This window comes from Mustela nigripes, chromosome 8 (genome assembly GCF_022355385.1).
Source record: "Mustela nigripes isolate SB6536 chromosome 8, MUSNIG.SB6536, whole genome shotgun sequence".
NCBI lineage: Eukaryota > Metazoa > Chordata > Mammalia > Carnivora > Mustelidae > Mustela > Mustela nigripes.
Window position 1 is genome coordinate 13,341,931 of NC_081564.1, and position 22,037 is coordinate 13,363,967.

Genomic DNA, 22,037 nt, shown 5'->3' on the forward strand with positions numbered 1-22,037 from the left:
TGAAGCCTCTGGAGGCCAGGATGCTAGAGACAATCAAGGGTTCGGGCTGGGCAGCTGTGTCTTCCACGTGTGTGGGTACACGTGGAAGGACACGCTGATGAAGCGACTCCAGGTGTGGACCCGCTACCCCCAGCACACAAATCCCCACTGTGGCTTTCTCTTTATAAAAATACCATCCCCGCTTCTCTTATCTGGAGCAGGGGATGTCAAAGTCCTGATTGGGGTATTTATTCCAAAGCAGCACAGCTCACTCAGGAGAGAGCATTTTCACTGAGGATTGACTCATCAGTAGACATCATGGGACTGAGGTCTTGGAATTGTCCAATCTTTGTGGAACTTGGATCCAAACAGAAGTCATGGGATTTTGAGGCTCTGGGAGGATTTCCAAACTGGCAGGTGTACCTTCTGCCCTCCCTCCCCACCCCCACCCCAATGGAGAACATGCTAGAACAGGTGGAAGGTAATCTTACCTCCCCATTCTCAGGGGGGTCTCCATTGCCAAAAGTGCTGGTAACCACAAGGACGAGAGTTTCATGTTCCAGATGTACAATGTCATATTCTTCCATGGACATCACCTAGGTGGGTGAGGATGAAGGAAGGGGGGAGAGGAAGGGAGAACGTGACAAGGAGAAGAGGTGAGAGAGAACAAAAAGTGATGGGGGAAGGAGAAGAGAGGCAGAGGAAAAAGATGAGTCATCTTTGGAAGTCATCTCCTTTGGAAGAAGAATCAAAAGTTCTGGGTGTCACTATTTCAATGGGCTCGAGTGGGTAGAACTAGAAGATTTTTGGCAGTGTGGGGCCTTTTAATGGTCACAGTGGCCTGAAGGACCATAAAGAACCTGGGAGCGATGGTGGAAGGGGTTGGTCGCTAATAGAGAGAGATCTTGATTGAGATCTTTGGGCTTATACCTAATTGATCCTGGAATCTTCTTGACCACATTTAGACTGGGAATGGCCCAGTTGGCTCTGACCAGGTCTGCTTAAACAACTTGCTAATCCTCCCTCCACCAGCATGGGATTTGGGCCAAATAAGTCTGAGATCCCTGTTCTAAGGAAGATTATTGCCCTATATCTTAGCATGTCTTGAGCAACGTTTCTCTAAGTAGGTTCTGGGGAAACCCAGTCCCCTGAAAGGCCCCTTGAAAATGTGAGCCATGAACAAACATGCTTATATTCTAACCCCTTTTCATTTGGAGATTAGAATACAGTAGACCTTGAACAACATGGGTTTGAACTGTGTGGGTCCACTTATACGTGCATTTTCCCCAATAAATACGGTACAGTACTGTCAATGCATTTTCTCTTCCTTCTCGTTTTCTTAATAACATTTTCTCTAGGTTCCTTCACTGTAAGAATAGAGTATATAATACATACAACATACAAAACAGGTGTTTATCAACTGTTTGTGTTATCATTAAGACTTCTGGTCAGCAATAGACTATTTTAGTAGTTAAGTTTGGGGGGAGTCGAAAGATATATGCAGATTTTCAGCACCCCGACCCCCCATGATGTACAAGGGTCAACTGTATGGACTTGCTAATTGAAGGCTCTGAGATCGAACTGTTTTTAATGCAGAGCTTTCCAAACTCACCCCAGAAGATTTTCTCATAAACCCTCTAAGATTTGGCTCTGAGATGGGGTTTCATTTTGTGATTCCTGGACTCTCCTGGAAGGACAAGGGAAGACGGGCCTCAAAGTCCCCTGCAATTTATGCAAATATGCATGTGTATGCCGAAGGGCACCTCGAGATGCCCTTTCATTCATTCTCAAAGGTTCTTCTCTGTTGACCTCCCTCCTTCCCTTCCCAACTGTGTTCACCATGAAGGGCCAGGGAGCTGGCACTACCCCCTACCCACCTTGGCATCAAAGGCATGTTTGAAGATCTCACACAAGGTTTTAGCATAGGCCTGCGACTTGCCCGTTTCTGTGGCATAAAGGATGGTAGCCTTGACCCTCTTGGCCATTGCTTGCCCCATGAGCTTGGCTGAGAACTTGACGGCTCTGGGGAGAAGAGGATGGAGAGGAAAATGGGAAATGTAGAAAGGAGGGAAGATGCTAGACTGGGGCTTTTGGGCAAGAACCATGATCCCTGAAAAGTAGTGGGAGAAAATTTACTCTCTTGATGTTTGATGGTTTCAGGGACACTAGAAGCCTGAGTCTAGCAACATATTGACCTCTTTATTAAACTCTCCAGAGCAACTAGTCATGAGCTAACACAGTTGGTTAGTTTTGTTAGTTTGTTGCTTGGTTGACCAATTCTAGTCTTGAGAACCTTGGTTTGCCAAGCATGGCCCCCATATATGATCCTTCATTCATTCATCAAATGTTTGTTGGGTGCTAACTCATGTATTGGGCAGAGTTATATGAGCTGAAAAATATTGACATGTAGCTATCATGAAGCTTTCATTCTAGTATGTGTGTGTGTGTGTGAGAGAGAGAGAGAGAGAGAAAGAAAGAGAGAGAGAGAGAATAAATCACTAGGTATTGAGTTAGAAGGAATTTAGAGGTTTATAAATCCACAAAGGAAGGACTTAATCAGGCTGCATCTTCAGGGTCTTGCACAGAGCCTGATAGCTAACAGGCACTAAATAAATATCCATCGAAAGAGGAAATGAATTTTAAAGATGCTGTTCCTACCAAAGCCCTGGGGAGTTTGAATAGCAAGGCTGGGCTCTTTCCAGTTAAATGGAGAATTCAGAACCTGGGTTCCTTCCTTCCTGTTGATGAGGGCATAGGGGTGGCAGACAGGCAGAGGCTCAGGAAGGCCTGGGCTCACCTCCTGAGCCAGCATCCCTGGTCCAACGAGGATCCTTAGCGTAGGCAAATTGTTAATTACCCCCACCTGGGGATGATTGGTGGCAAATACATTTTTGAGAATCAGGGAAACCACCCACACTGCAGGAGGACCCCGAGCTCAGGGGGAGAAACAGAAAAGAATAAAAGGTGTCTGGAGGATTCCCTTTGAGTGATTGGAGCATAAAAAAGCATCTATAATTAACTACCATTGTTTCTATCCCACACTTAATGGTGCAATTAATGTTTTAGATTTCTTCCTCCTTTTTCTTCCCGAAACAGTTGAACTGAAGTGAAGCCCAGGGCTGCCCTCCCCGAGAATATCTGTGATTCTCTTGTTAGAGAAGGAATGGTTGCTGATGTGTTCTTGTGTGGCTCGAAGATGGGGATTAGGTGGAAGGAATGAGAGGGGAGGAAGACAGAGGGAGCGAGATGGCATGAACCATGTTAATGGAGCCAGAACCTAGGTTTGCAGTCACCAGGGCCTGGCTTCTGGGGTTCATGGAATGGATGGCATCTGTAGGGATTGCACCCTGAGAGTGTTGGACCAGAGAGTGCTGATGGAAGAATCGCTCAATGCATGCCCAGATCCTCTGCCCAAAGGTTAACTCCAAACAGGGGTCTGTGCTGACGGAGTCTGTGGAGTTCACTTTAGGAGAAGGCTGGTCTCCCCATTGGATCATCTCAGTCACCCCCTACCTCATTAATCAGCGGGTCCCTTGGTTGGCCACACATTCTCCAGGAATTATTACTCTTTGGTGGCTTGGCCCATAACCTCTTTCCCTCCCTCCTTTGCTCAGTTAAGTCTCTTCATCTCATTCTTCAGCCCAATTGTCATCTTCTGAAGGAAGCCCTCTCTGACCTCCCAAAGTCGGTTAGCTCTCTATATGGCACCATGAATCAGCCCTCAATGGCACTTGCAATGTTTACTGTATTTGTGTGATTCTTGGAGAATGAAGGGCTGTGAGCTTTGACAGGAACAACATTGATCTGGCTCATCAGGCATCACTGGAGACCAGCAGAGTGCCTGGCACAAGGTGGACCCTCAGTATTCATTTCTTGGCCAAATGAATGAATGAATGAATGAATGAAGGAGTCATGTTAGAGTTCAGCCCTGGGTGAGAGCCCTCTTGAGTTGGCTCATCCCAGTTCCTCCCACTTCTGGTTTCAGTGACTTCCTGTTGATAGCTTGAAATTGGCCATGGAGGAGTAGTTACATCATGGAAATTGGCAAATGTTACAAATCTACATCATCATTATTATTACTAGAACCACTCTTGTTATATTTTGGAGAGCTGGCTTATCAATAGGCCACTGCCCTTCAGACAAGAATTTAGGACATGGAAGTGAGGAACGTGAGGTTGGGAAGGACAAAAGTTGAAGCAACATCCATATCTCAGACCCTCAGGCAAAGAAGGCATGAGGGGGTCAGAGAAGATGGAGAAGCCACATCACATGAGGGGTCAGAGGCACAAGCATCTGCCGAGCCTCCTCTTTTGGGACTCTCTGAGTTTGGAGGCACTTCTATTCCCCACCCACTTGAGGTGACTTACTCTGCCAGTTTCTTGAAGCCGATGGCTCGCCGCTTTGTGGGGGTCCCATTGGTACCTTTCCAGACGTGGGTATTCCAAGGCTCAGGCTGGGAAGAGAGGACCATGGTCAGTGCAGTGAGGAAGTCTAGTTCCCCTTAGGGGACATGCAGGACTTCCTGGGTGCTTGTGGTTGCCCATCTATGTCCACCTTCAGTCCTTGAAGGGACTGATTCTGCTGCTGGTGTACACAGGGATCTTTGTACAGAGTGGCTGGTCCAGTCTCCCTGCATTGTCCATCTAGACTTTCCACTCAGCCCTCAATCCTTCTCAAACACTCTCCAGAGGACCCCATTAGTCTCTGAGCTAGAGCTGTGCTGGCCAATATGGTAGCCATCAGCCACATTGGCCATGGCACCCTTGAGTGCTCAAAGAGCAAGTCTGAATTCAGAAATGCTTGAAGCAGAACATGCATCCGAAATATTGAAGATTTAGCACCAAAGAGGCAGAGAGGGGCAGGACCTGGTATTCGAAGGAGGGGGTGAGCCGATAGTTGAGCATCTCCTGGTGGAAGACTGGGGTGATGCTGCCGGACATGGGGGGCACAATCCACACCCAGTCAGCAGGGCAGCCCCCCCGGCAGCGGTATTCATTCTCCATGTGCTTAATGAAGGACTCGGTGGCCGAGTGGTGGTCAACGATGGTCACTTTGTCACTCTGTGGGAGGAGAGGGGACGGGGAGTCAGGAAGGAAAGGAAGCTGGGTTATTTCAGGACTCCTGTCCCCATCGAGCAGTGTTTGCCAGAGGGGGTCCCGGAGATGACATGAGGCCGTGTGAAGTGATTCTCCACACGTCCCTCTCAGTTGTACCCAGGGGAGAGTCTCCTTTTGGTGCGAACCCGTTTTTAACGCTTCTCTTGCCAATTTTCCTCTCTCCTTCCTCCCCCACCGCCATTTTTCACCAGAGAGCAACCTCAGGCAGCACTGAGCCAGAATTTAACAACTCTGTATTGTTTCCCTTGTGTTTATTTGCTTATTAATTTATTTAATATTATATTACCTTCTATTTATGGCAACTGATACTGACCCTCCATTTATAGTGCTGATATAAAATCCTCTTAAGCATTTTTAAGTACTCAGGAGGAGTTTATTAAAATTAAGACACAGAAATTGCGGTGGAGGTGGGTGGATTGCCTATCTAGGTAACCCACCCCCTGGGGCCCGTGCTGGTTGGCTGGTCTGGATTTGAACCTTGTCTGAAGAGCACTTTCCCTCTCTGTCCACAAAACCTCCCCTTTCCGCATCTTCCTTCCTCAATTCCTCATCCTGCTCATATCTCTCCTATCTCTGGCTCACTGGTCTTCATGCCAGGCCCCCAGCCCACCAAACTGCGCTCCATCTTTCTCAATGACTCCCCAAAACCCACTCCTCCACACTTAAGACAGAAGAGGGAACTTCCTTCCCCCTCATGCCAACACAACATCCCTCCCTGGGATGTTCCTGCGTGTGCCCACTCTCCCTGAGCCTGACATGGAGGCCCATGGTCCATATTCATATCTACCCATGACTTGATCCATTCATTCTACAGCCATCCTATGTAATTCCACCTACCACTGATCCACACATTCAGAGGGACGATATGCTTCTGATAATGAAGATGGGTATTCGTGTCCGTTATGTGATAGTCTGAACCCCAAAGAGGTGGCAAGACACAGAGGATGCCTGGCGTCCCAATTCCAATAAATCATAAGCAACAAGTCCCAATGCCCCTCCCCCCACCTATTCATCTCTTCCTCAAATGGTCTCCACCCAAGTTCCAAAACGGAGATCAAGGCATGTGTGTTGGAAAGTAGAACTTGCTGGTGAACAGATCTCCCCACTCCTGGCAGCCAGGTCTCTTGACCTTCTGTTCCAAGCCTCTGGAAGGCTTTAGTGCCCCCTGGAGATGTGCCAACCAGGGCATGTGCCCTGCGCTACCTGGAAGCTATAGAGAACAGCAATGTTGATTTCCACCAGCGCCTGATCCTTCCACAGGGAGGATGTCTTCCTCATGTCCAAGTTCATCTTCTTGGCCACTTCCTGGAACAGGAACGAAGCACAGACTCACAGGCTGGGCCCCCACAGGAGAGACAGGGCTACCAGTGAACTTCTTCACCAAGTAGCCAACTCAATGCCAGGCTGTCAAACTCACTCTAAAGACTTTTCTATTGAGAACCTGCTGGTAGCAAAGCTAGAGTGACTTGGGTGGCCATTTTATTTTTGAGCTTACCTTCTAGTGAGGGAGAGAGACAATTAATATTGTGATAAATGCTAATTCCTAGGGAGAAAATAAGACAAGGGAGGGCGATGAAGAGGGGTGAGGGGGCCAGACTGAGCCAGGGTAGTCAGGAAAGACCCACTGTGGAGGTGGCATTATCGGGTGAGACCCGATAATGATGAGACCAGATGATGAGAAGCAGCAAGATGATATCTGCAGGTCTATGGAGGGAAGGTTCTAGGCAGAGAGAACAGTCCAAGTGCAAAGACCCTGAGGTGAGATGAGGCTTGTACCATCTAAGATATAGAAGGAAAGCCAGTGTATTTGAGGGGCGGGAGCAGTAAGCCAGGGGAGTTGGTGGGAGAGAGAGGCAGGACTGGATCGTGCAGGATTTGGGATAAGCCTAGGAGTTAGGATTTCATTCCAGATATCATGGAGAGGGTCTTTGGAGGGTTTTAAGCAGAAGAGTGGGTCTGGAAGTGACATCATCTGCTTTCTAGAAGGAAAAGCTCTCCACTGATCCTGCTCTATGTCTGGAGAGTAGCCATGCTTGGGACCCACATTGCAGGGGCTTTGAGCTCAGGGAAACACCTGCCTTGAGTCTATCTGACAGATAAGGAAACTGAGGCTCAGTGAGATCCATAGAGCCATTTGGCCTTGGAGCTGGGGCCCAGGCAGGGGCCCAACCTCCAACACCCGAGAGCAGCTACCCAGCTAGCTGACTGCCTTGGCTATAATGGAAACAAACCAGCTCCTGACGTGTTACAACTCGAGCTGAACCAGGGGCTGATGTCAGGAGAGGGGAAGACCCAATGGCAAATTCATTAATTAGAGCTTTGCTTTTCCTTCCTCTGTCAATTCTAGTCACTTGTGGGAGCCCAGGTCTCATTATGGGGCTAGGAGGCGACAATTTCTCAGGTTTGGGGAAACGGCTTCCCAGCCCGGCTGTCAACATTTGTACATAACAGAGATCAGACTGGGAGGGCTGGCGCAGGAGTGTCTCATTTAAGTTACTCCGGGAGGACTGCCTACAATGGAAATGTAAGCAGAGACCTCGAAAGCAGATCTCATATTAATCCATTCTTTGCGGCTGGGGTGCTAGGGTCTGCTGTGGTCCTTTGGCAGTGGCATATCCACAGAAAGAAAGACATTTTCCGTTTTCCATAAATACCTACAAAACTTGAGTTATCTTACGAGAGCAAAGTGTCTGTGGCCATGATGTTGCCATTGTAACTGCCCCACCATTACTGTGGTTACAAAAATGGAAAGCAGTTGCAGGAAAAAAAAAAAAAAAGACTCTATGATTTAAAAAAAAAAAAAAAAATCCCCAAATGTGATTGGAGTCACATCTATGGAAATTGCCTGAAACATCTTTTCCTTTCCTGCTGTAAGTTTGTAGAGATCAGTGGCTGCCCAATAGAATCTTCTAGGGAGCTTTGAAAAATGCTGGTATTGAGGCTCTATCCCTGAGCAATTACATCTAAATCCCAGTGAGTGGCACTCAGGCATAATATAGTCCCCTAGGTAATTCCAGTGTGTGGCAAGGCTGAGGACCCCTGGCTTCCGTTTCCAAGCTAATACCCATGGGATTTTTTTAAAAAAATTGAGACATCGTGGGCATATAACATTGGTGTGAGTTTTAGGTATACAGACTTAAGGTGCTGGTTTGATACATTTATATGGTGCAATATGATTACCACTGTTAGTTAACACCTCTATCATGTCACATAATTATTATTTCTTTTTCTGTGTTGGGAACAATTAAGACCCAGTCTCTTAGCAACTTTGAAGTTTATAATTCAGTATTGTTGACTATAATTACTCTTCTCTGCATTAGATTTCTAGAACTTATTTATCTTTCCACTGCAAGTTTGCACCCTGAAACGTCTCCTCCCTAACTCCCCCACCCACCAGCCCCTGGTAACCAGCATTCTGTTCTCTCTTTATGAAATTGGCCTTTTTAGATTCCACATACAAGAGATATCGCAAAGCATCTGTCTTTCTCTGTCTGTCTTATCTCACTTAGCACAATGTCTTCAAGGTTATCCATGTGAATACCCATGGACTTTATTTTGTTATTATTTTTTTAAGATTTTATTTATTTATTTATTTATTTGACAGAGAGATCACAAGTATGTAGAGAGGCAGGCAGAGAGAGAGGGGGAAGAGGGCTTCCCCACCGAGCAGAGAGCCTGATGTGGGGCTCGATCCCAGGATCCTGGGATCATGACCTGAGCTGAAGGCAGAGGCTTAACCCACTGAGCCACCCAGGCGCCCCTATTTTGTTATTATTATTTCTAAAGATTTTACTTATTTATTAGAGAGAGAGAGAGAGAAAGAGAGAACAGTCATAGGCAGGGGGAGTGGCAGAGGGAGAGGGAGAAGCAGATGCCCCACTAAGCAGGGAGCCCGATGCGGGGCTCAATCCCAGCACCCTGGGATCATGACCTGAGCTGAAGGCAGACACTTAATCGACTTGAGCCACCCAGGCGCCCCACACCCACAGATTTTAACAACAGAAACCTAATGCTCGATTATGAGTTCCAGTCTTGCTTTATTTACTGTGTGACACAGGCCCAGTGCTTCACTTCTCTGTTTCTCTTGCCTCCTTTGGAAACACCGCCAGCCACGGCAGACAGTTGTTAGGAATAACAGTTGCTGGCAAGACCACAGCTATCCTGAGGCATCTGCCAGATTCGAGCTCCAGACGCTACCCTAGCAGCCCTTAGTAGATGAGGATGACTCAGCCAAGGAGGGAATCAGACCCTCCACAGAGACGTGCATATGCTGACACACCAGCGCCAATCCTCCTGCCTTGTTTTTCAGGAAAGAGGCAAGAAACATCCCGAGTTCATGGGTCATTTTCAAACCATTCTAATAAAAGGCTGTGTAAGCCGGATGGTTAGGAACTTGGACTGTAAGTCAGACTGAGTTCTCATCCCCACTCTGCCACTGGCTAGCTGGGTGACCTTGATCTTGTCCTCTAATCTCTGAAAGACCTCAGCTTCCTCACCTGTGAAATGGGGATTATCAGACGCAGAGGCAATACACAGTGCTTGGCACAGTGCCTAGCTCACAGCCCCTGTGCTGTTCCCGCCGCAGACAATCTGGGATTACCGGGGGGTTCACTCGTGGTGCAGCCTCTGTTCTAACCTCTTCGGGTTTCCAAGAGCCAAAGCTCGGACGTGGCGACAGAGCGCTGGGCCCGCCCCCTCTGCCTCCTGCCTGCCCATTGCGATGGCCAGGGAGGGACCTCACCTCCAGGATGTTGTATCGAGAGTTGTCACAGTAGTCACGGACGCCGATCTCCGTGCCCATGTACCAGCCGCTGAAGGGGCAGGCGCTGAACTCCAGGCCGCCAATCTCCAGCAGCATGTTGGACACAGCGGGGAGGCCATACCACTTCAGGCCCAGATCCTTGAACCACTCAAACCTGCGAACAGCGACACGGCCCAGGTCACCATGGGGCAGGAGACTCTCAGGCAGACGCGTGGGTGGGGCAGTCGGAGTCCGGGGATGTGGAAATGCCAGCAGCCTCCTGGGCCTCGCTAGGTCAGTCCCTGACCCCTGGGCTCCATTTCAGACCAGTAGGATCGCCGGCTCCAGAGCTGGGCCCAATGATACACATTTTTAACGTGTCTCCCAGGTGATGTGGAGGAACATGCAAGCCTGGGAGCCCCTGTACTGGGCTGCCACTGATCTCCCGAACCCATTCTGAAAGCTAATTCAGGAGGAAGGGAGTCTTGCCAAATTCCTTCCTACCCCAGGGCCTTTGCACGGCATGTCCTTCCTCCCGGGATCCTTTCTCTTCCTTCTGTGTCTGCGCAGCCCTTACCTAACCTTTAATTCTCAGCTAAATTATTGCTTACTCTGGAAGCCCTCCCTGATGCTCAGTTTAGGCTGGGTCAGGTGACTTGATGCCTCTGGGGATCATCCAATTTCTTTTGTAGCACTTTATTAGAATTAAATATTTATTTAGGTAAGAGTATGTGCAAGTTCTCCTTCTTGGGATGGAGAACACCATGGAGGCAGCGACCAACTCAGCTATGAAGGGCTGCACAATGCCTGGCCCAGAGCAGGATTCATAAACCATGTTGATGGAATGCATTGATGAATGTAGGCCAGGTTTCACCGGGAAGATTGGGTGAGTTCCCAGATACTGGGCAGTGTCAGGAGCTTCAGGAACTTCAGGGGCTCCCTCTCCAGGGACGGGACGAGGGTGAAGTCCTTGGGTGCAAAATTTAAGACGGCTCTAACAAACTCAGTAATCAAGACCAGTACTTTTTTTTTTTTTTTTTTTTTTACATTATATTCTAAATTAACTCCATGTTTTCCAAACAAAATCAGTACCCCCCCCCCCAAAAAAAATCCACAATAAACCATCAAAACTTTAAATAAAGACAGGTCTCACTTGCACAGGCATGGCTCACCTTGCTTGCTTTACCTGAATTTCAGCCCTGAACTGGATCCCGCCTTTACTTAAAATTTTCACATAAACATTTAAAAATTAAAGTTTGATAAGTTTTTTGGTACAAAATTAATTTTTATAAAAAGATTGCATTAAAATAATATTTGGATTATTGAGTTTTTTGCCCTCCCCACCCCCATTTTGCCTCCAAGGTCAGGGTCTCACTATGGATTTCCTTCACTCTCAAAGTGTGAATTCTGCTCGTGCTGCTGGCCCGGCTCTTATAGTTCCTTCCTGGCTCCAAATTCCTTCTGGACTTGACCCACGTCAGGTCACATAGTTTTAAACAGCTCTGTTTAAAATGAGTGCCCACAACAAGACAGGAGGTGCTTCTGGCTTTCTGGAAAGCTGGAAAAAGGCTGGAAAAGGGCAGGTCCCAGTTGACTGCATAGGAGTGGGGTGAGGAGGGAGATTATGGCTCAGAAGAGATGGTCATCTCCTGGCTGGTCAAGGAGGACTTACTGCTTGGGGGAATCCACTGTGAGCAAGGAACCAAGACCCACTTTCTGCCTCTGTCTGGGCTAGAGGGAGAGTTAGGGGCTTAGGGAGAGGCAGAGAGGGGCACTGGGTGAATCCTCCCCCACCTCCCTCCCCCTGCCAGTTCTTCTTACTTGGGGTGCCTAATAGGCACTTCCAACACCAGCTCTGGGGGAATCTGGAACAACTCGGGGTCGTTGCCGTTGGCCTGGAGCAGGAGTGGCAGGACGTCGAAGCGGCCCCTTGGGGGTTTCCAGCCCTGCTGGACGCAGATCTGCAACCAGAAGTGGCCAGGTCACACCACCTCCACTGCTACCGTACCCCAGGCTCCCTAGCCACAGCAGCGGGGGGAGGAGGCGCAGAGATCCCAGTGCAAGCCAGCCAATGGCACTTTCCTCTGGAGGCTCTGGGCCAAGTTGTTCTTGTCCACTAGGGACTCCCGGATGGCAAGAAAGGAATCTGACTGTTTTATCTACACACCACCCTCAAGCCCAGGGTCTGGTACATCCTAGGTACTCACTCTGGAACTGTGTGCATTGGGTACTCTGAGATAGAGAACCTACCACATTTGATGAGGGTGGAATGATTAGAATTTGTGCATAAATGCATCTGTTAGAGCAGATGTTGAATCGAAATATAAAGCAAGCCACATAGGTAATTGAAAATTTTTTAGTAGCTACATGTAATTTAATTTAATTTTTAAATTTTAATTGTTTAAAAAGATTTTACTTATTTACTTGACAGAGAGAGACAGAGTCAGAGAGGAAACACAAGCAGGGGGAGTGGGAGAGGCTTTCCGCTGAGCAGGGACCCCCCTCCCCATGCAGGGCCCGAACCCAGGACCCTGAAACCATGACCCGGACTGAAGGCAGACGCCTAACGACTGAGCCACTGAGGTGGCCCTTAAATTTTAATTTTTTAAATAAGATTTTATTTATTTAAGAGAGAGAGAGAGAGAGACGAAGAGTGAGTGGGAGAAGCAGACTCCCTGCTGGTCAGGGAGCCTGATATGGAGCTCGATCCCTCATAATCTGAGCCGAAAGCAGATATTTAACCGACTGAGCTACCCAGGCTCCCCTTTAGTAGCTACATTTAAAAAAGTGAAAAAGGAGCCCAAATATAAAGCAAGTGAAATAATTTCGATAATAGGCTCATTTAAATAATATATTTTAATTTCAATAATATTAGATTACTAATTATCATCATAATTATAATATTTATTATATCAATATTAACTTACCAATATTATATTAAATACAGTACCAATAGCAATATATATATATTCTAATAATATATTTAACATTTACGTTAAATATGTAATATAGTTATCCAATATATCAAATATATATAACATATAATTAAATGTATTAATCATCATTAATGTCATGATAAATTCTTAAATACATTATTAATATTACTATAATAAAAGACATTTAACAAATGTCAATACACTTATTAATTCAATTGGTATATTAATTTTTAATAAATATAATAGTCTAAAATTATCTACAATATTATTTCAATATGTAATCAAGATGAAAATTATTAATGAGCTATCTTCCACTCTCTGTCTTGTTCTCAATCTTCGAGATCTGGTGTTACACTTACGACACACCTCAATTTGGATTTTTCTGGGGCTCACCAGCCACATGTGGCCAGGGGCTGCCCCACTGGACAGCACAGGGAGAGTGGGTTTCAAAAGACACGGTTATGGTTATGTTTGGGGTGTTTCTGTCTGCAGTGTCCATAGAAAGAGGAAGCACGAAATCAGGGGCTTAGGAAAACACGGGCTGTCAGCAAGGTTTCTGGAGACAGAAGGGGAAGAAGATGCTGTGGCATTTCTGTTCCGGTGGCCAGGAGGACAAGGTCAGCCAACTTTGCAGTTAGCGCTCAGCCAAGTGGAGCCGAGAGTCTGGCTGAGTCGGAATCGGCACAGGTGCAACTCCTGGTCGCCCTGGTTACAGCCCCTTCTCCTCCATAATAGTATTTTAATAAGAAAAGCCACATGCAAATGAAGTCAGCTGTCTTGAGGGACTGGAGAAGCATTTGGTCTTGCCAGCTCTGTCCTGAGGGGCGGTGTTTGACGAAAGAACAGAGATGAACTTCAGCTGGGGATGAGCGGGTGATAAGTAAGAGGGGAGCTGGGCTGTGTGCCCAGGAGCATGGGTCTGCCTGCGGTGTCTCCTACGGGCACAGGTGCGAGAAGCTCCTGTGCATTTCCTGTGCTACCTGTCTGCAGCCCCACAGATGGGGAGATGGTGGTGTTCATTTTCCTGCCAGCTTTTATGAACTGACTTGGGCCACCAGAAACTGGGGTCATCTTGGTACGATGCAGAGACAAGCCCATCCAAAGAAGGGCTGGGTAGGTAGACCCGGGTAAACGGATGAATGAATGATAGGAGTCTGATGTATTACCGGGCTCAGAACCGGTATGCGTGTCAGCTCCTCTCCGGCTCGTGGGAGGCAGATGTGGACTGCATGTCCAGCTTTCTCTGTGCTCATTTGGTGGCTTTGGGTAACTCACTGGGCTACGGTGAGACTCAGTCTAGTCATCTGGGAAGTGGGACAACAGTTCCTATCATGAGAGCTGGGGGAGGTAATGGATGAAGATGACCAAATGGCCAGCTGGAAGGGCACCAGACGGAGTAGGGGCAGCCAAAAGGAGCAGGAGGTCTGGAGAGGAGTCAGTGGTACCCCACTGGCCGCTTTCCCTATGACGATCACATTAAAGTAAGAAAAGGTTGTGGATGAAGCCAGTTTGGGGGATTTAGAGCCCAGGCGGGGGCCACGGGGGCACATACCTCTGTGAATTCCACATTGGCTGGGTCCCCAAGGATAGAGCCATCGGGCTGCTTGTAGCCGGCATAGCGGATGAGCTGGGAGTTCCAGACCCGGAAATCGTGCTTGCCGTCGGTCCTCTGCGGAAATATGGTGATGGCAGACCTGGGGCGGAGAGAGGGGGACATGTGCTGTCAGGGTGGGGCTTAAGCCTCACGGACTTGCTGGAAAGGGTGTCACCCAGTGCGTGAGGCTCAGGATGGATGACCTCTGTGCCAAGGTCCCCAAGGGACCACAGAGCTGCTGTTGGAAGGGAGGGACTATGTCCTGTCCCTCCACAGGAGCACTGGTCTGAGGCAGGGTGGAGGATGGGAGGTCCCACGCCAGCCTACAGAAAAGCAAAGATTGCTGCCCTAAGTGGAGACTCAATCACTCTTGACGTGGGCTAGTTTCCCAGGGGTCTTTGGCAGGAGGTGATCTGCGGAGAAACAATGTGGGATCCTCCTTCCCTCTAAGAGCCACCACTGATTCCCAGTTCCAGTCTCGCTCTTATCTCCAACTTTAACTTCTCGCCCCACCCGCCCACCCCCAGTACCATTCGGAAGTCTACACACCTACAGCTAAGAAGAACCCCTAGTGCTTCCCCTGCACTCCTATTTATTCGCTTTAAACGAAAACCGGAGATCGCCACTGGCCTCGCCTACCTAAACAGGTAGCTAGGAGACCATATACCGTTATTACATTGCAGGAAGGTGGTGTGCTCTGGGGAGCACCTCTGATGGGGAGATCAGCAGCAATAGAGAGGTGTTATGGAGGTTTCCTCACCAAACTGAGACTTCCTCTTTAGCATCATCAGAAGGATTGAAAACAATAGAAAGGAGAATGACTTCTTCACAACGTGGTTCAATGTGAACTCATCCCAGGAGCTCCGGCCACCCTGACTCGTCAGCGCCATCTGCGGACTCAATCCCAGGCTAGGGGAGCCGCCACCCTGGCTTGTGTCCACGTGAGGATCATGGGGCAGGTCTAGCCCATTGCTTAGAGATCTCCTCCTCTACACATTCTGCCACTGCAATATGGCCCTGCTGCCCATGTTGGCGGAACCCTTCTCTGCTGTCATGTGCCCAAATTCAAGGCCGGACTCAGATTCACTTCCTCTACAAAGCATCCCGTCTTATCTGTTCCCAGGGCCACCTCCTTTCTGAGTACCTGTGGGTCTTACCGTGTGCCTAAGACTGTATTTCAGTTACTACTGCAGGGAAGGTGCATTGCACCAGGTGGGGATGAGTCTAGAACGAGGGCTGAAGGTAGGCGTCCCACGGAGCCAAGAGTGCTCTCAACAGCAGCCTAGCAAGGGCGCCATATTGGAGATGAACACAGAATGAGTCAAACTGACAGCATTCCCTTCAGCAGTAAAACACGCTGCTGTTTCTTTGGTTGAGCACCAGATAAAGGGTGTTTGTGTAACATATATATTTAAAAAGCGTGTTTAGAAACACCAGAATCACACTCAGCGGGTGGAATGCTTACTCTGTGTGCGGGAACTGAGACCAACAGGAGAAACAGAACCCATTTATGTCTCCTAAACATAATTTCACTGAATGGCAGATTGAACGCCTTACATCTCCCTCTCCCTCCCTTCTTCTCCTTTGCCTGCTTCTTCTGTTATGGCTAGATTATTTCTGTATATGGTATACATTCTCTGCTGGCCTTCCTATCATGTCCAGATGTGTGGTTGTCAAAAAAAAAAAAAAAAGAGAGAGAGAGAACCAGTTGAATATTTTCTTTAGGAGAAGATCTCAAGAAGCCCCACAATTAATAACTAAAAAAAGGGGAGGTGCACTGTCTGGCTTTTGGTGACCCCCCCCCCCCAATATTGCTTTGTAATAGCACCATTTAGAAACTACCAGAACAGCCCCTAAGCTCCTGGAGGACTGAGACCTCACGGGGTTCTCCTTTGACACTCAGGATATAGAATACGGTTCTTTGATGTTCTCCGAGCTTTGAGGTCTTTAGGAAAAGATTGAAAGACCGATTCCCCAAGCAGGCTCCGGGCTTCTGTTAGAGCCTCCTTCCCCCCTGGCGGGCTCAGCTGGAACGGTGTTTCCTTCTCAAGGAAGGGACATGGCCAGAAAAACTCATGCTTCATGCAAGCAAGCCACTATGGGGATGAGTTCAGTGCAGGGAATCTGCATCTCCTTTCAGAGACTCTCCCTACAGTGGCACACCGGGACCCACCACGGGGCTGGTCCTCAGCAGCTGGGACCAGATGCTGGGCCAGAACCTGACAGGGCAGAGGCCTGACAAGTAGAACTGGCCAGCCGCAGGGCCCCAGCCGTTCCGTCCAGCAGCAACTTGCCAGCGCGGAAGCCACCAGCCCACGCGGAGCCTCCCTGCCTTAGCCTGCTGCCCGGGCCATTGTTCTTTGTTTGGGGCGAGAGGAGTCCAAGGTGTGGCTCGGCTTGGTGGAACCTGAAGGAGCCATGCCCACAGCGACAGGAAGAGACATTGTCTTTTAAATCCAGGAACATTCTAAGACAGCCCCAGGCTACCGCAGGAGCTGGTGCAAGCAGGTCACCACTGGCACTGGGATTTTCCGAGTCCTGGGAATGGGAAACACCCTTTCCTGCCCTTTCCACAGGGTTGATACCAAACTGTGGGTTGAACGTGATTTTGGCCGCTGCAGCTTTGCAACCCATGCAAGAGTCCCAAGAGACGGAGTATGGCAGGTGGGACAAAGCAGCCAGGACACCTCTCCCAGCTGGGCACCTCTCCCCGAGAGGAGAGGGGGAGCATTTCCTCGGCAGGCGAGCCAACTCCAGACCCAAGGGTCAATGCTTTGGGGACATCAGACGCCTCTCCCGCAAGCTGGCAGGCTCACCTGAGGTTCCCTTTGTTGGTGGCATACTTGATGTGGTTGCAGATGTAGTTGAACATCCCGTGGGCCGTGGTGCAGTCGCGGGCATCAAACACCTGCCAGGGGCACGTGGTGAGAATGGGTGCCTCCTCCCTCCCTCCTTGGCTCCCCCAGGGCAGCCGAGGAGAACCCAGGGCCCACTCCACCTGCTGTCCCACTCGGAGAGCGAGCACTCTGCTAATGAGACCTGGGCGGGTTGGGTTTTATAGTGTGTGTGTGTGTGTGTGTGTGTGTGTGTGTGTTTCTCTATCCTAATAACCAGTCCATCAAACCAGGAAAACCCCCCTGAAAGCAGGCATGGTGTGTAGGTACAGGTGGCTACAGGATGGTGAGTAAAGGAGAGACTTGGGTGGGCTGGATATATTTCCCGCTGAGTTACTAGGGATCAGGGATTTAAAAACAAAACAAATAACAATCAAACAAACCTCCCTTGGTCTTGATAACGAAACTACCTTCAATTTCAGACTATTCCTGTGGGGTGCGGTGGGGGGGGGGTAGAAATTTTAGCAGAGGATGCAGAATCTAATGCTTTCAGTGAGTACACAGAGAATATAAATCAGAGAGTAGAAGGAACGCAAAAGAGAATGGTAGGGTCTGTGGTAAAGTGGAGAGCATAAGTCTCACCGATAGATGTGCAAGTTCCTTTAAAAAACAAAACAAAACACTGTGTTGGCTCAATGAGACATGACTATGAGGCAGAGTCGGTCATGACCTGAGAATCTGGGCCCCTGTGACCACCACCCACTATCTCGCTGTGACTTCCAGGTACCCCTGGAAAGAGCTGACCCTTGGTAAGGCTCTTCCCTCCCCACCCACCAAGGAGCTCACTGCCTACCTGCAGCTTGGACCACTGGATCCTGCCAACGCAGCGGGACGCATTCCGCCAGGCGTGCTTTGCCCCATAGATGAGCTCCGTGTCTTTGAGCTGGTAGGTGCCCGTGGTTTCAATCTCTTTGTTCACCTCTTCAAGCCTCTCTGTGTGCGCTTTGGAGCCAAATCTGAGTGAGGAAGGAAGGGACATGGGAGTGTCACCTTCTCTCCTGAATTAGGGGTCAGTGGAAGGAGCGAACCATTCCAGGAGGGCAAAAGCCACAGCAAGTCTGGGCTGGTATGTGGACACAACGTTCAAGCACAAGCAGACTGCGAACTCAGATGCCCACAAAGGCCCAGCAGTGACCGAACTGGCTGGGTGGGGACTATGGCCAGCGGGCGAACCTACGTCTAGTTCAAAGGGGGTAGCTAGCACTCTGCTGGCAGGAATGGGGGCCCAAGGAGGCCAAGTCTCATTTCAAGAGAAACTAGAAATCTGATTTTTATTTTTCTGTATCTATTTATTTATTTTTAAAGATTTGATTTTTAAGTAATCTCTACATCCAAGGTGGGCCTCAAACTTATAACCCCAAGGTCAAGAGTCATGTGCTTCACCAGCTGAGCCAGCCAGGTGCTCCTGGAAATCTGATTTTTTTAAATTTATAATTTAATTTACTTTTGATTTATTTTTAAATATTTTACTTATTTATTTGATGGAGAGGGAACACAAGCAGGGGGAGCAGGAGAGGGAGAAGCAGGCTCCCTGCTGAGCAGGGAGCCAATGTGGGTCTCAATCCCAGGGTCCTAGAGTCATGACCTAAGGCAAAGGCAGATAGATGCTTAAGCGACTGAGCCACCCAGGAACCCCTGGAAATCTGATTTTTAAAGAGAACTCTTCTAATTTTTAAACGATGACAAGGAATTCAATTTTAGGAAGTTGAAAATATTATTATGAAAAATTTGGGGCTTACAAAAAAGTATTGAGAATAGTATATATAATGATCACCCAGGCCTAAGAAATAACAAATGAGAAATATTATAGTTCCTTGGAAACAATGTTCCCATTATAACCCACTTTCTTCCCAAAAGTGTCTCATGCTTTCTTTCTTTCTTTTTTTTTTTTAGATTTATTTATCTATTTCAGGGTGTGAGAGTGTGCGCGTGCACATGCTCAAGTGGGGGGAGGAGCAGAGGGGGAGAGAATCCCAACCATACTCTGTGCTGAGTGCCGAGCCTGATGTGGGGCTCGATCTCACGACCCTGAGGTCACGACCTAAGCTGATTCAGGGGTCAGTCGCTCGACCAACTGAACCACCCAGGGAGCCCCATCTCATACTTTTCTTTATATATTTGTCACATGTATAAATATTCCCTAAATCACGTACAGCATTACTCTATTATGTTTATTTATTTTTTTTAAGATTTTATTTATTTATTTGATAGACAGAGATCACAGGTAGGCAGAGAGGCAGGCAGAGAGATAGGAAGGGAAGCAGGCTCCCTGCTGAGCAGAGAGCCCGATGCAGGGCTCCATCCCAGGGATCACAACCTGAGCCAAAGGCAGAAGCTTTAACCCACTGAGCCACCGAGGCGTCCCTACTCTGTTATGTTTAAAAAGTTTATATAAAGGGTGCTACCCGGAATGTATTATTTTACAAACTTAGTCTTTCTTCCTTGTGGTGTAGTTATTTGCAAGCTTTGTGCCCATGAACATGCTGGGTGCTGACTGGCTCATTTTTTGCAGCTGTATAATATTCCATGACTTGGAAAATACCACCAGTTACTCAAACATTCTCCTGTTGAAGGAGTTGAGGTGCTTTCCTGTTGGTTCTTTGATTTTAATTTTTTTCCCTGCTAATAACAATATTTTAGCAAACATTTTTATGTATGTCTTCTGGTGAACAAGAGAGTTTCTTGTGAGAGTTTCTTTAAGGTAGTATGCCTAGACATGGAATTACGTGAAATGCTTCAAATTTAAGCAACGCTTTGCAGGCCAAACAAAGACATTTCTGGGGGCCAGATGTGGCCCTGGAGCCACCAGCTTTCAACTTGTGTGTGTGGAGGGCAGAGCCTTCATGATTAGGTCTTGGTTCAGCTATTGTAGTGCTGGGGCTGAAGTCTTTGTCCTGGTACTCGGTAATTGACCCCCGGGGTCCCAGAGTCAACACACACTTGCCTTTTAATTGACGAGTAGTACTGATCAATGAACTCTTTGGCGAGAGGGAAGAGCTGTTCTTTCGTGCGGACGTCTTCAGGCCTTCGTATTTGCTGAGAAGGGAGCATGATGGAGCCCATACAGATGTGCTCGGTGCACCCTGTTTCCTGGAGGGAAAAGAGAGAGTTGGAGGATCGCTTGGTTTTAGCACAAGGGGGGCTGTGGGCCTGGATCTGATGTTTGTTGTGGAGTTTATCTGGCCTTTAATTCCCAGATGGGATTTCTCAAGTACCAGCTTCAAATAATTGTAGGATGCGGTCATCAGTTAAGGGGAAGATAGACAGGGGTTTAAGGTTCTAAAAATGTTTGCTCTACTCAACGAGGGGAAGAGGGGCTTTCTGATTGGCACTCCCCGGGAATCAGATTCACTGGTACCTAAGTACTTTTTTGATTCCATGTTGATCATGGAATCGTGTACACGATTCATGTTATAGTCACTCATTCAAACACATCTGTGGGACGCTGACTGCAAAAAAGTAGCCCCAATTCTTCTGTGCCCTATAGTCACACCCTTTGCAGTATGACTTAATAGCAATTCTCATTGAGGGATGGAGTCTAAATCCTCTTTCCTTGAATGTGAGCTGGTTTTAGCCAATAGAAAACGGCAGAGGTGAGGCTGGGTCCACCCCATGCCTAGGCCTCAAGAGGTCTCATGTGCTTCTGCTCATTCTCTCTGAAAACCTCGCAACCACCATGGGAACAAGGCCAAGTTAGCTTGTCGGAGGATGAGAGATCGCATGAAACAGAGTAGAGTTATCCTAGTTGAGGTCACCGAGACCAGCCCACCCACAGCTGGCCTCTCAGGTGGACTGCTGATGCTTGAGATCAATTGAGACAAGACCACCAAGCCAATCTGCGGACTTTTGAAAAATAATAAGTGATTGTTATTTTTAAGCCACTGAGTTTTGGGGATGTTCGTCACACAGCAAGAGCTAACCAATACAGTATTCTTCCAAGAGGGTCATTTTCAACAAAAGTGTAAAGCAACATGTTGCCTGGCTGGCTATTAAAAAAAATATGATACAAAAGTTCAGCTGACACACAGTGAAAGCAAGGAAGGGCTCGTTCCATATTTCATTAGTGGTCAGGCAGTGAAAGACAGAGAAAATGTGTTTGGAATGAGCAACTCCTCTGCTTGGATTCTTTTGGGTTCAAGGTACCCAATAAAATATTAATAATATTAATACTAAAAAATATTTAATAATAAAAAGTATTGCCATGAGTGAGTCAGTAGCTATCAGCAGTTCTCAAATGAGAGTGGATTTCCCACCCAGGGGACACTGAGTGATATCTGGAGACATTTTTGTTGTCAGAACTTCAGCGGGGTGACTGACATCTTGTGGGGACAGGTCAGGAGTGATGGTAAACCCCCCACAGTGCACAGGACAGTCCCCACCACAAAGACTTAGCCAACACCAAATGCAGTTAGTGTGAGCTGGGTCTACATTCTGCTGGCATACTCACCAGTGTGCTCTTAAGGTGAAGGGTGTCGGTGAGAACCACGTCAGTCTCCCAGTTCTTGACCTTGAGGAAGCGGGGGCACTTGGAGGGGCTGCCATTCTTTGTGGGAGACTGTTTTCCCGAGGCAGGGGGCTTGAGGAGAGAAGGAAGGATGGGACATTAGACAGGGTCCTGAGGGCACTGGAAAACTGTCTCCACGGGGATGGGGAGTAGAGTCGCTTTTCCTGGCATCTTTCAGAGTCACTAAGTATCTGCACAGAGTAAGGACTCATTCTCCCAGGGTGATGCATGCAAGGTGGCTGGGAACCTGGTCCCTCTGTCTATGCAGAAGG

The 22,037-nt window shown here is 48.1% G+C and overlaps 1 protein-coding gene across 5 annotated transcripts in view; it reads right to left on the reverse strand.

Annotated features, from left to right (window-relative positions):
* Nucleotides 1-22,037, reverse strand: part of NOS1 (nitric oxide synthase 1) — a 106,754-nt gene that overhangs the window by 31,083 nt on the left and 53,634 nt on the right. For all 5 annotated transcript variants that reach the window (XM_059408519.1, XM_059408523.1, XM_059408521.1 and 2 more), the window contains exons 4-15: nt 21,709-21,837; nt 20,206-20,351; nt 18,055-18,217; nt 17,184-17,275; nt 14,326-14,467; nt 11,659-11,798; nt 9,838-10,012; nt 6,300-6,401; nt 4,845-5,039; nt 4,347-4,432; nt 1,857-2,001; nt 471-575 (exon numbers count right to left, since the gene is read on the reverse strand). In XM_059408519.1, the coding sequence (XP_059264502.1) occupies nt 471-575; nt 1,857-2,001; nt 4,347-4,432; nt 4,845-5,039; nt 6,300-6,401; nt 9,838-10,012; nt 11,659-11,798; nt 14,326-14,467; nt 17,184-17,275; nt 18,055-18,217; nt 20,206-20,351; nt 21,709-21,837 (1,620 nt within the window). The remainder of the gene's footprint in view (nt 1-470; nt 576-1,856; nt 2,002-4,346; nt 4,433-4,844; nt 5,040-6,299; nt 6,402-9,837; nt 10,013-11,658; nt 11,799-14,325; nt 14,468-17,183; nt 17,276-18,054; nt 18,218-20,205; nt 20,352-21,708; nt 21,838-22,037) is intronic.